An 11,687-nucleotide genomic window follows, 5' to 3' on the forward strand; every position below is an offset into this window, starting at 1 on the left:
TTTCCAAGGAGGACACAGTGTGCTTTCTTGCCATTGGTTGTGTCCACCACTTTTTGCAAAAATATTATGCAAGAATTGTTTAACCATACTAAGGTATTTGCAGAAGCCTCTTACACATTTTACGCCATTACAGTGTCTTCTTTCATAGCAATAACCTAGGTTCTTGCACAGTTGCAGGGATGAACTTCTGCATAAATGCAGCATCTAAGTAACTGAACTGTTAAACATTTTAAGTAATCGGATCATTCTTGAGAAGGTGCAGACCCACCACAGTGACAGCAAGCCAACCTCCCTGAATAATTTCCACTGAAAAGGGTTCTTTCTTTAGAAAGTCATTAGCCCAAAAGGCCATCTTGCAGTTTCTATTACACCTCACCACCTACAGAATAACTGCTTCCTACATCACTGCAGCTCCCCTGGCCACCGACCTTATGTTATCTGCAGCTTGGGCTGCACCCACATTGCCTACAGCTACATCTGGGAAGCAGGCTGCAGAGAAAATAATCACTTAAGAACCTAATTCCAGCAAATCAGTAGTGCCTCTTTATCTTGGACTCCAGCAACATATAGTAACAGCAGATGCAGTTAAACACATACCAAACTTAAGGACCGTGAAGATGAAGGACAGGGTTATCCACTGAATTGTGAATGTGCAACGTCAGTTACCCAAAGTATTGCTGCTGTGCTACCTAATGAGCATGTAACATGAACACTGCCGAGTGGTGCCCTGCATTCCTGTAGGTGTCTAAAAAGCACAATGTAGGTGTTTAAAAAGTACAACGCTTGTAAGGTTTCTAGCAAGAACACTTAGTTCACAAGCAAAATTTGCCAGGCTCATTAGCACAGGAGCCCGGGGCAATGAGATTTAGAATAAATGGAAACTTTCAAATATACACAAGAAGCAGATAAACTAAAATTAAAAGCTTGTTGGGTTATTTTCCCCTGTAAATTCCCTCATTTGTCCTCAAGGACAGCATATAAATGTGTACATTACAGCCCACCTGATCAGACACTCTCAAGAACTATGAACAATGGGACTATGAGTCATTATTAGGCTGAAATTACATTCAGTTTTTTTCCCACTGACTCACCATATGGATTAGTTGTCTGCTCTTTTGCTCTCTCCACCCCCTTCCCCACAGCTCATACATGACCCAATCCTGAAATTTCAGCATATTCCAGCTCTAGCAGAAAGGTGACAACAGCACCCTCAGGGCTCCTGCATACAGGCACTGAGCTCAGCAAGTCCCCCACACCCCCAGCAGTCTGCCAGAGGCTGTCTGCTCTCCAGCAAATGAGACAGCAGCACTGGGCTCTGACAGTGTTTTAGGCATTGTGGTCTGATGTGACACAAACCTACCAACACAAACAACTTCAGCTAATTTTTAAAAGTCAGAAGAGCCTTTTCTGCCATCCCACCTACCAGGATGGCAATTTCTGACAAAGTGGAGGAAGGAGTGGTTTTGGATAATTACGCATCTTAACCCATTGCAGCTAGGTCAGACCTAACATATATCAGTCAAAGCTTTCATCTTTCATCTAAAAGAAAAAGGTAAAGCTATTTCCTAGCCTTCGCAGTTGTAGGAAAAATGTGGTGAAGTTACAAGTTTCAAATCTTCAAAGGTAGATTGTAAATAAAAGCGATGACATTTATTGCTTTTAAGCAAATCGCATACTGGAGTGTGACTCATGAACACTGGAGCTGGCAATCATGTTGAGAATGAGATCATGATGCAGTAGGTGTGCAGCATTCTCTTTTCAGCCTATTCACTATCTCTATCCTACAGTAATAAAGAAGAAAGTTTCTTTTCAGTCAATAATAAAAATTTTAATGTGTCTTCCAGTGGCTATGAAAATAATAAAAAGCACATTTCTGCTTCACTGAGAAAGCTTTTGACGCATACTTGATCTTATAAAATACTGAAGGGCATATGACGTATTCACATGAATAAGTGAAAAGGCTTCATGGTACTTGTAACGGTAAAATTAGGAACGTGCAAAGGCTGGGATCTTAGATTTTAGAAGTGCAGATCACACTGGAACTTCAATCTTCTTTTCATTGATCGTAAACTGCTTACAAGGGATGGCCCTGTAGATAAGGGAGTGTACCAAAAGGGGCAAGAAAAGGAAATCAACATATTTGTACTGCAGAATGTGTCACGTGATTACAACAGTTTGGTAATTCAGGAGACATTTTGTACATATCTTGGCTTGGAATTACCTTCAATTTCAGTATACTCTACAAAAAGTGATTTCAAATTTGAATGATGTGCACATTTTTCTACTGAATAATTACAGAAACTATTGCTGTTAGCATTCAGAGTCAGTGTCCTGCTGTTCACGGTGCAGGACTTGTCAATTCTGCAATCAACAAGCTTCCAAGATAGTCACAGGACATTTGGATAAACAATCAAGCAGATATATTTGTTCAGCTGTCCTTCTGAAAAGTACTTACATATTTACATCATGTTTTTTCTCAGCTATATTACAAAAGCCTCAAGCGTGTTAAATATATGCAGAGAACAAATGAAGTATGATAAATATAATCAAAATTTAGAGTCTGGTACCTTCATCATACAGAAACAGATCCTTTACAAACATGAAACTAAATTTATCGTTTGCTTTAATGTCATCATGATTCAGTCTGATACCAGTTTCCACTGCCTTATTTTTCCCTACAGATCTTAAGTCTACAAACAGAACAACCTTATGCTGACTGCAAGCTGAGGAATTAGACAATAGGCTGTAAATGACACAGGAAGCAAGCAGTTAGGCGTTACAAAAGAGATCAGCATAATACAAGCTAAATTTAGAGGTGGAATTGCAAAGGTTGATTAATATCACGAGTATAACTTCATAGATTTGGTGTACCACACAGGCAGCTTGATTTTATTTTGAAGTTATGATATAGAACCTTTCACGCTTGTAAACAAGTTTTGAATTTACAGCGTACAGAACCTAAATGTTACTAGACGGAAGCAACTGTTCTGGTGCACCCATCTAGAGAAGGGTGTTAGGCTCAACCAAAACAGAGCTTTGGCCGATTGTTCGGACAGCTGCTTACCAGAAACCAGAGAAACCTCTCTCCTGAATTACGAAGTATAAGCATGAATGTATAATTAAGATCCAAAAAGCATCTTAGCTTTATTTTCATTTCCAGCACTCCTTTAGGCAGCCACAGTTTGCTTTAGAACACTATAGGTAATCTTGAAAATCTGCTCAACTGAGTGGCAAATTGAGTTGAGCTGCAAATTCACATTCAGAAAATTGAAAGAGAAAAATAGGAATCCATGTTCCTGTTAATTCCAACATATTAAAGAATCATAAATGAATATGGAGGATAATTTTCCCTATGTGAATTTACAATCTTCTGAATACCTGCAGTGACCTGTAAATAAAATCACAAGCAAGGACTTCAAAATGACCCACTGAAAAACACTCTAATAATTAAATATGTGTGCAAATATATATTTATACAAGAAATGCACATATGTATTGCTGTGTATATACAAATAAAAATTGGTTAAACATCAATATGTTAAAGGGATGTTGTCTTTCAATATTCTTCTTAAAGTGCGTGAAACTCCTCAATTAACCCGTGGCCAGCAGAACTCCAAAGACACCAATTATTATATGTTCTTACATTACAAAAAGCAATGATAATTTAACTTTATAGAAGAGCAAGGGCACTCTGTTGGAATTCCTTAATTGCAGCTAAAATCAGTAGATGATACAACTGATACCAGAAAACTGCCTTTTCATTGGTCTTGGAGCTAGAAGCTGTACCCAAGCCTTAGGTCTATTTTAGAGCCCTTTAGGTAAGTGTTGCTGTCTGGAACCCAGCTGTGAAAGCTGGGTAGCATCCCCAGCCCTGGCCCCAACATTGGACATTTCAGATACTGCTGCTCCTTGCTTACATTCAAGGCTGCACAAAGAACACTGAAGTTCTCTTCCCTTGTTGTCCTTACAGTGCTAACAGATTCATTTGTTTATCATTTTATTCAGTTACATAATCAGCACATAAAACAATCACACTGGATTTTACAATGCCCCAGAGAAACAAACTGCAAAGCTAAAGGCCATTTCCTGACATCCAGGAAGGTAAAAGCATTAAATAAAGCTACATCTCTCAAGAAAACGTTAAAAGGTTGTTGCAAGCCGTAATGCTGAGCTCTGATCACAGGAATTGCAAGGTAAAAACACTTCCATCTGCAAAAATGTACTTGACGTTCCCTTAGCCTGGAATTTTTCTCATCCAGTATCATTACAGTCCTGTTTCCCTTCCTCCTGTGTTGTCATGGGTCACTTTGAGTGGAGAAAACCCCAGAACTTGAAGATGTGGCATTTTACTTGTTTTCCTCAGTTGTGAGCCATTTCTCCTTGTCAGCTTTACAGTCATGGAATTGCAATAGCACAAAGGGCAAATATCTGCTGTCACGTATGCAGCGTTACTGCTCGTCTGGATTTCTTCCTAGCAGCTGTCAGAAAATGTTCTTCTTGTTTAGATAAAAATATCAAATGGTTAGGAAAAGCTGTATACAAGGTTCATGCTGAAGAAGCATACGGGCACAGCAGACTTAACCACTAAGAAAATTACACTGGACATTAAGTTACAATAATTTGGATCTGTTCATTTATGGTAAGTCAGCCATTTTACTGTTGACCTACTTTGTATCAGCAATAATTTGTCACAGCGCATTCTCCAACTGCTACTGAAAGGTTGAAACCATACATTAAGAGCATAGTGTCAAAGCAACTGATGTTAATTATACCCTGCAATTCCTATGTTGATGAAATTGTCACTGCTAACCATTAATACAGCATTTACTGTCTAAGCCCAGCTTGCTCTACCAACCCTTGAAAGCCACTGAATTAACATCCTGCTTCACAATGTTCACTTGATGCCACACTGGAATGTAAATCTGAAACATGTAAAAATAACCTCTGCTATTACACCAAGAATGTGTAAATATACATTCCTTTTTAGGAGAGCTATTTATCTCCAGTCTATACATGTTTCTGTTTCGCTCTCTAAACTAAAAACAGCTTTAACGTTCTTCAGTCAAGTGGCAGCTTTTGCCAATATAAACTACTTTCCCTAAAAATTACAGCATCAAGTAGAGGAAACTTTGGAAAGTGTAGAGTGCTACTTGATTTATGGAAATTCAGAGATAAGCTTTACATAGATACAGAAAAAGAAAAGCAGCAATGTTCTTAATTTTATTCAGTGCTAACTGGCACAATAACAAGAGATCATATTCTCCCAGCGTAAGTAAGCAAGGTTAATTAGAAGGACACCTTATGCAGATTTGGTGTTCATGTTCAGTGACATCTGCTTAATTTGGTGACAGAAATGTTTACAAGCATCAGCAACTAACCACTCCACGAGTATTAACTGGATTCTTTATGGTTTGCACATTGGTAAACAGTTTTGTAAGGTCTTACTGCTGCAGTGCAGTTCCCTCTGTTTCCAAATCATCTCTCACGCTCCTTTTTAACCCATTTAAATTTAAGGCAGTTGAGAGCATACAGGCTTAACAATATTCAGCCTTCAGAATTGTCATCAGTAGCTATGACACAAAATGGCACAACTTGGTCTTCTGATCCAATAAGACTCGAGTGATGAGTTAGGAGACTCCCTTATCCTATGAACAGATTCAATACAAAATACAACAAAAGTAGAAGCCGGTGATGGTATTTTCACATCAGAGTGTCTCACATAGGTTATTTCTAAATTCTCATGTAGACTGATAGAACAAGCCAATAATAAGAAAATCCCATGGCACAATGAGGACAGTTACACAGATCTACCAGAAAATCTTTGCAGTCCCCAGAAAAGAAGAAAAACAAAATCATCATTATTAGTAACAAAAACTCTCATATATCAAAGACCTAAGAATGACCCTAAGATCTAAAGAAAGAAAAAGTTCATGGTTCAAATAACTGCTTAAGCCAGATATACATCTCCAGAATAAGCAGGGGAAAGCACACAACTGCAAAGAGAACAGAATAGCAGAGATTCTTACAGGATACATATAATACAACTCTCTATAGAAGGAGCATTGTTGCCAAACATTAAATCGAGTGCATAGGCTATGATACCACATATAGCACAGTGGGGGAACACCTTGTGAGAAAAAGAAACAGTTGCTCACCTGCCATAAACTAGAAGGCAATTGTACACTTTTTAAAGACATTCACAAATGGTCAACAAGTCTTAGCACAGTGGTCCATCAGTCTAAGAAGAGACGGAACATTAAATTTGCGTGCAACTGAGCCTGCCCTCAGAACACCAACAGAACTTTAAGATTATTCAGTGCTTCACAAGGAAAGTCTAGCTATTAAGCAACGTGTACCGGGCAAGCAGGTCTTCGATGTACTCTCTCATCTCTAGTATTTGTGTTAAAATAAAAGCCTTGCTGGTTTCATAATTACACCTTAAATGAAACTCAAAAGTGACAAGCACTTAGTTTAGCGCCCTGCTTGTTCCATTGGCACCAAAACATAGGATTGGCCACACCTTCCTCTTACAGACATACTCCATTTCTCTCAGGAGTTCTTCCTATGCCTTGCTGCCACAGTATGCTAAGTACTTTCAAAATCAGACAAGGGCACATTGTGTGCCCACTGCGGTATATATAAACTCCAGCTGGAAGAAATCCCAACAACTCCAAGGACACAGGTTGCACCAATTACTTGTTGCAGCTGCAGTTAAAAATTATGCCATGAATGAAACCACCCTACCAGAAAAGGACTAAAATATTAACCATTTAAGTGAGCAGGCTCATTCTTGTTTCAGTATCACATGCCATACTCAAAGATGGAATATTTGCTGCTTGGCAAAGCTATGCTTACTGGAAAGAAAGTACTGACAGCTGATGCCTTCATAATTTGCATGGTTCACATCAATGATCAACTATATAGCTACCCTTTCTGATGCTGTTCTTACTGTGCAGCAGAAAAAGACTATAGGCAGCACAATGATACACCAATCACCACTCAGTCAGCAGGGAGCTTCATGAAGTTTGATATAGGTTTACAGGAAGCCAAGCTCTATGCTTTTCTTTTTATATGGATATACTTATGCTGTCCACAGACGCGTAACATCAACAGACATGTCTTTGAGTACTCCTATTGCGTGAATAAATCTCTCACTTAGACTTAACAACTTGAAAGCATCACCTTAGGAGTAGTAGAATCTTTCAGGCATCAAGATGTGAACCTAAACTTTGACTCCATGCATGAGTAACACTCATAGTTTAATAAAGCAAGCTCATTCAGAGGCTTTAGCAATAGATCTGTTAGTGCCAGATCCAGACACTAAATAAGCTGTTTGAAGTTCATTACTTCAGGGGCACTTGTGCAGCAGTCATAGATTGTGGAGAAGCCCTAGAAATACTTCGAATTGCTGAATGTTGACATACATATGTAGATCCTGGTAAAAATAGTATTTGTAAAGCTGAACTTTCAAAAAAAAAACAGTGATAAAGGAATAGGTAAAAAAAGCTAGAATTCAGTCTTACATTTTTCTTATCCATTATATTACAGATGAGAAGGCAAAAATTCGAACCGGAGAGACAATACATTACTATTGCCACACTGGTAAGGCTTGTTAGTTGAGCAGGAACATAATGCATGGCAAGTCTGAAGCTCGGCTCTATCCATAGCTAGCAAGGTTAGCAAGTAATCGTTGTTTTCCTTCAGAGCAACAGCAGCAGTTCTCATAAGCAAGGTGACCAAGCTGGGTAGCCCTTTTATTAAACACTCACAGAACAAAGCACACAGGAGATAAGGAACATAAAGTTCTTGAGTTTTACTCCAGCACTTTAACATGTGTAAATAAAGTGGTAAGGAATTTCTCTCAAGTGTAACTAATCACTGTGCTGTATACCAACGACATTAGTGTGGTGCTTAAGTGAATCACATCTCCACATCATTCATTAACTTTGAATACACATAAGTATGGGCTTCTCACTTTTGCCTCAACCAACCTTTTAAGTTTGGGAAAAAAGATCTACATACCTTTTGTCGAATCCCATGTTAATGATTTCTAAAGTGAAAGTCTTGCATCTGAAGAAAGCAAAAGGCGAGCAACCTTTCTGTAGAGTGGTTAACCTGCTCTTAAGGCTAAGGGATACTTGTCCCAGAAACTCTTATTGAGCAGGGAATCCATCAGGGAAGAACTGAGAACTTGTGAGCAAGTAGGTCAAAACGGACATTTAGGTTTGCTATATCCTTCATCAGGAAGCCAAGTAAACTTTAATCCTCTGGATTTATTCAAGTCATCTTTGGTGGATGTTATTTCTGTACCTTTTCCTCATATCCTGGGATTATTGACCCTGGAGTTATTTCCACATTGACTGATTTTAAAAGGTTTAAAGTGACACATACATCATTGTGTTTCCCTAAACTTCCCAAGCATTTATATACGAGGTCTTCATTAATCCACGTCTGCACCAAGTGTTCCCTAGCATCAGGGTGCCATTGATGTTCTTAAGTCTTTATAGTACCTATTTCACTTCTACTGTGAGACAAAAATAGTTTCGCTGATCCTATATAATCACGACAAGAGATTAATTAAAATGCCAAGATAGGAAACAATTTATTATAGAGAGAAGAAAAATTTCTCATCCAAAATATAGAAATCTGTACAACTTTGCCACAATCAATATACATGAACTGTACAAATTTACACCAGTTCATAATTTACCAAATAAAAGATGACTAACAAAGTTCACAAAATAGATGGTGGTTTGTGGAAAAGACTTTTACCCAATTAAGAACAAGGAAATTACAAACCAGACCTCCACTTTCTAAAAATAAGAAGTTTACTCAGTCTTAGAAAACTACAAGCTAGCAAATGTACAGATAGCTGGCTGGTGCTAACACCACAGTTCAGACAGTGTCTTTATATGGTCTATTTAAAGCCTGTTGCCATGGCAGATTCTGATCACTTGCTACTTTTGAGGCCAATGTAAAGAGCTGACCATTTCCCCAGGTCATACTTACTACTTTATCTTATGTACATTTATACATATTTGTAAGTGCTAGGTAAAAGTCTGAAAAATAAATTTCCAGTACTACGGTGTCGTAAGTCTTGTTACTGAGCTGCCAAAAATGCTAACAATTAATAAATGTAATAGTGCAAATTTACTCTGCAAGACCTACTGCAGAGATTCACTTTATAAATACAGACTGGGGTTGAAAATTGGTGTAGAAATTAAGTAAGATGTCTTGGAGAAACTGACCCTTCTTAGATCTTCTTCACTCCCTAGCAAGTTGTAATCATTTTGACTCACAGGCTATTAAATCACTGAAAGGTACTGTCCAAACTATGGCACTGTCACTTTAAAGTATACCACTCTAACGTGTGCCAGATCTTCACAGCTGTCACATGGTTTAAATTCCATAATCCATCCCCAGAGGTGCCCACCCAAAGTAAAAACCAAATCCATTTTAAGGTGATCCATCCACAGACTATATCTTAACCCGATACAGTCATCATATTGTAGCTTTTGGAAGGGCTAGTTCTGCCCAAGAGAAGTTCCTCCTTACAGCTTATTCTGCTGTCTACCATTTGCATGTTGGTGTTATTTTGGCTACCTCCTGCTGGTGCAGCTTCGTACAGCACACAGATTGAGCCATCCTCTCCAATACGATAGGACACTTCATACGGGTCAACCCATAGAGTGAGTTCGCTTGGAAGAAGCTGGAACAGTTCCTGACTGCTCAATCCAATCCGCTGTGCCGCCTGTCCAATGAGAGGATCCATTTTATGGTTGATCCGGATACATCGGTAACCTGATCCCTTGCATGGCTTTTCGGGGAACCAGTGGTGTTTATAATGTTCTATAAAATAAATAAAAAAATTATCCTCCTTAATTCTGTATTCAAAAATACGTAGTGATCATTGTTCTCCTGAAAATTTCACACTTCAAAATGTTGAAAAGCTTATTATTTTCTTATCAAGCGACCTGAAAAAATCATTGTAGCTTTTATTTTTGCTGATGATTTTACATAAGCGCAGTGTCCCCTGGGAAATGCACACGTACAAAGTTACTGTTTTGTGCCACCGAATACAGAGAACAATGTTTGCCCTCTGAAACGCACAAAACGCAACTTCCAGGCATTGAGAAATAAATACAAAAACACAGAAGTAATCACACTCGTAGCAGAAAAACTCGAAGGGCTTCGGAACTCCACAAATCACAAAAGAAAAAAAAGCACCTTCCCAGTTTCTTTTTGATATCACACCCATCCTTTAGTTCCTCACACTCTAGGAACACTCAAAAATAACTACGGAAGGAGCTGGGCAGCATTTACCGACTGACTCAAGCTGTATTTCACCACAGCTCTTGCCAGCCCCTTTTCCAGGGCGACATACCAATGACTTCACTTACCTTAGGAGCTTCATCCCACCCAAAACCCTACGGGTCTGAGGCTACTTGTAGCCACTATCAAGCACTCTGGAACACAGGCTCGGGATTACAAAACCCAGAGGGCAGCGAAAAAAACCCTCGGTATTTGACACTAAGTGTAGTGGCTATGAGACGTTTCCAGAAGAAAGGAGAACTTAGACTCATTGTCCACCGCCGAATCCTACTTTAAAAATACAACTCCGAAGTATTTTTTCATCCTGGAAACAGGGCAGTTTGAGCTCTTGGAGAGGAGCCCAAGTCAAGGCGGCTCCGAAAGCTTTGTCTTCGGAGCCAAGGGAGGGGGGGTTTGGCTGCCTGCGCGACGCCCGAGCCCCTTTTGTTTACAGCCCGCTCCTGCCAGCTAGGCATGGGATGGACCCCGGAGGAAACGAGACATGGTGGAGCCCCACCAAAAGCCCCGCAGCGGCTCCAGCCCCTCGGGCGGGTCCTTTTTCCCCCCCTTTCACTCCCTCTTCAGCCACCCGCGGGGCGCCGTCCCGGGCGGCCGATCCCGCGGCGAGTGGGCAGCGCGGCTCCCCGGCCACAACGGGAGGGACGGAGCGGTTCCCCCCACGCCCGCGCCGCCCTCACCTGCCAGCAGCTCCTGTAGGCTCTGGCTAAAGGTTTGCAGCTGCCGCTCGTTCATCAGCCCCTTGGTCCGCAGGAACTTGGAAATGAAGCCCACGGCCGCGGCGATCTCGCGTATCATGCTGGCCCGGGTGTACAGGGCGGGATGCATGGAGGCGGCGGCGGCGGGCGGCAGCCAGCTCTCCGGGGCGACCGGCGCTGGGACGGGACGGGGCGAGCTGATGCGGAGTGGCAACGGGGGGGGCTCGCTCTAACTGAAAGGGGAGCGCAGGGCGGCGGAGCCCAGCTCACATCCCGGGGGCGGCAGCCTCCGCCTCCTCTTCCTGCGGCAGGGGGGCGGCGGCAGCAACGGCGGCCGCGGCAGCGCACCCCGCATCTCCTGCTGCGAGGGGAGAAGGGAGCTGCCCGACGGCCGCCGCCTCCTCTTATAGCCGCGGGGGGAGCGGAAATGACGTCAGGGCGCCGCGGTGGGAGGGAGCCGAGCCGCGGCCAATCGAGCGATCGCACCATTGTGACGGCAGGCAGCGGGGCGGGGCCGCGGAGCGGAAGGGGGTGACGTAATCGCTTGTAAACAAATAGAGCGGGGGGCGCGCGAAGGGGGGCCGCGCGCAAGTGCTGGGGGTGAGGAGTAAGCGGGCGGGCGGCATTCTTACTTCCTTCTTTCCTTCCCTCCCGCGGTGC

At 41.6% G+C, this 11,687-nt stretch overlaps 1 protein-coding gene across 1 annotated transcript; it reads right to left on the reverse strand.

Moving 5' to 3' along the window:
- Positions 1-8,577: 8,577 nt before the first annotated feature.
- BTG1 (BTG anti-proliferation factor 1) lies at positions 8,578-11,393 on the reverse strand. The gene is made up of 2 exons (XM_054055584.1): positions 11,010-11,393; positions 8,578-9,849 (listed from the first exon to the last, which is right to left on the reverse strand). Exons 1-2 carry the CDS (start codon positions 11,155-11,157, stop codon positions 9,485-9,487), a joined length of 513 nt encoding a protein of 170 aa, XP_053911559.1. The 5' UTR covers positions 11,158-11,393; the 3' UTR covers positions 8,578-9,484.
- Positions 11,394-11,687: the final 294 nt, after the last annotated feature.

This window comes from Cuculus canorus, chromosome 1 (assembly GCF_017976375.1).
Source record: "Cuculus canorus isolate bCucCan1 chromosome 1, bCucCan1.pri, whole genome shotgun sequence".
Lineage (NCBI taxonomy): Eukaryota > Metazoa > Chordata > Aves > Cuculiformes > Cuculidae > Cuculus > Cuculus canorus.

What these genes read in the sequence shown, in the direction of transcription:
- BTG1 (XM_054055584.1), bottom strand. Translation starts at nt 11,157, where the DNA reads ATGCATCCCGCCCTGTACACCCGGGCCAGCATGATACGCGAGATCGCC. An exon ending in CCTACAGGAGCTGCTGGCAG is followed by an intron (nt 9,850 to 11,009) that starts GTGAGGGCGGCG and finishes TTTATTTTATAG; the next exon opens with AACATTATAAACACCACTGG.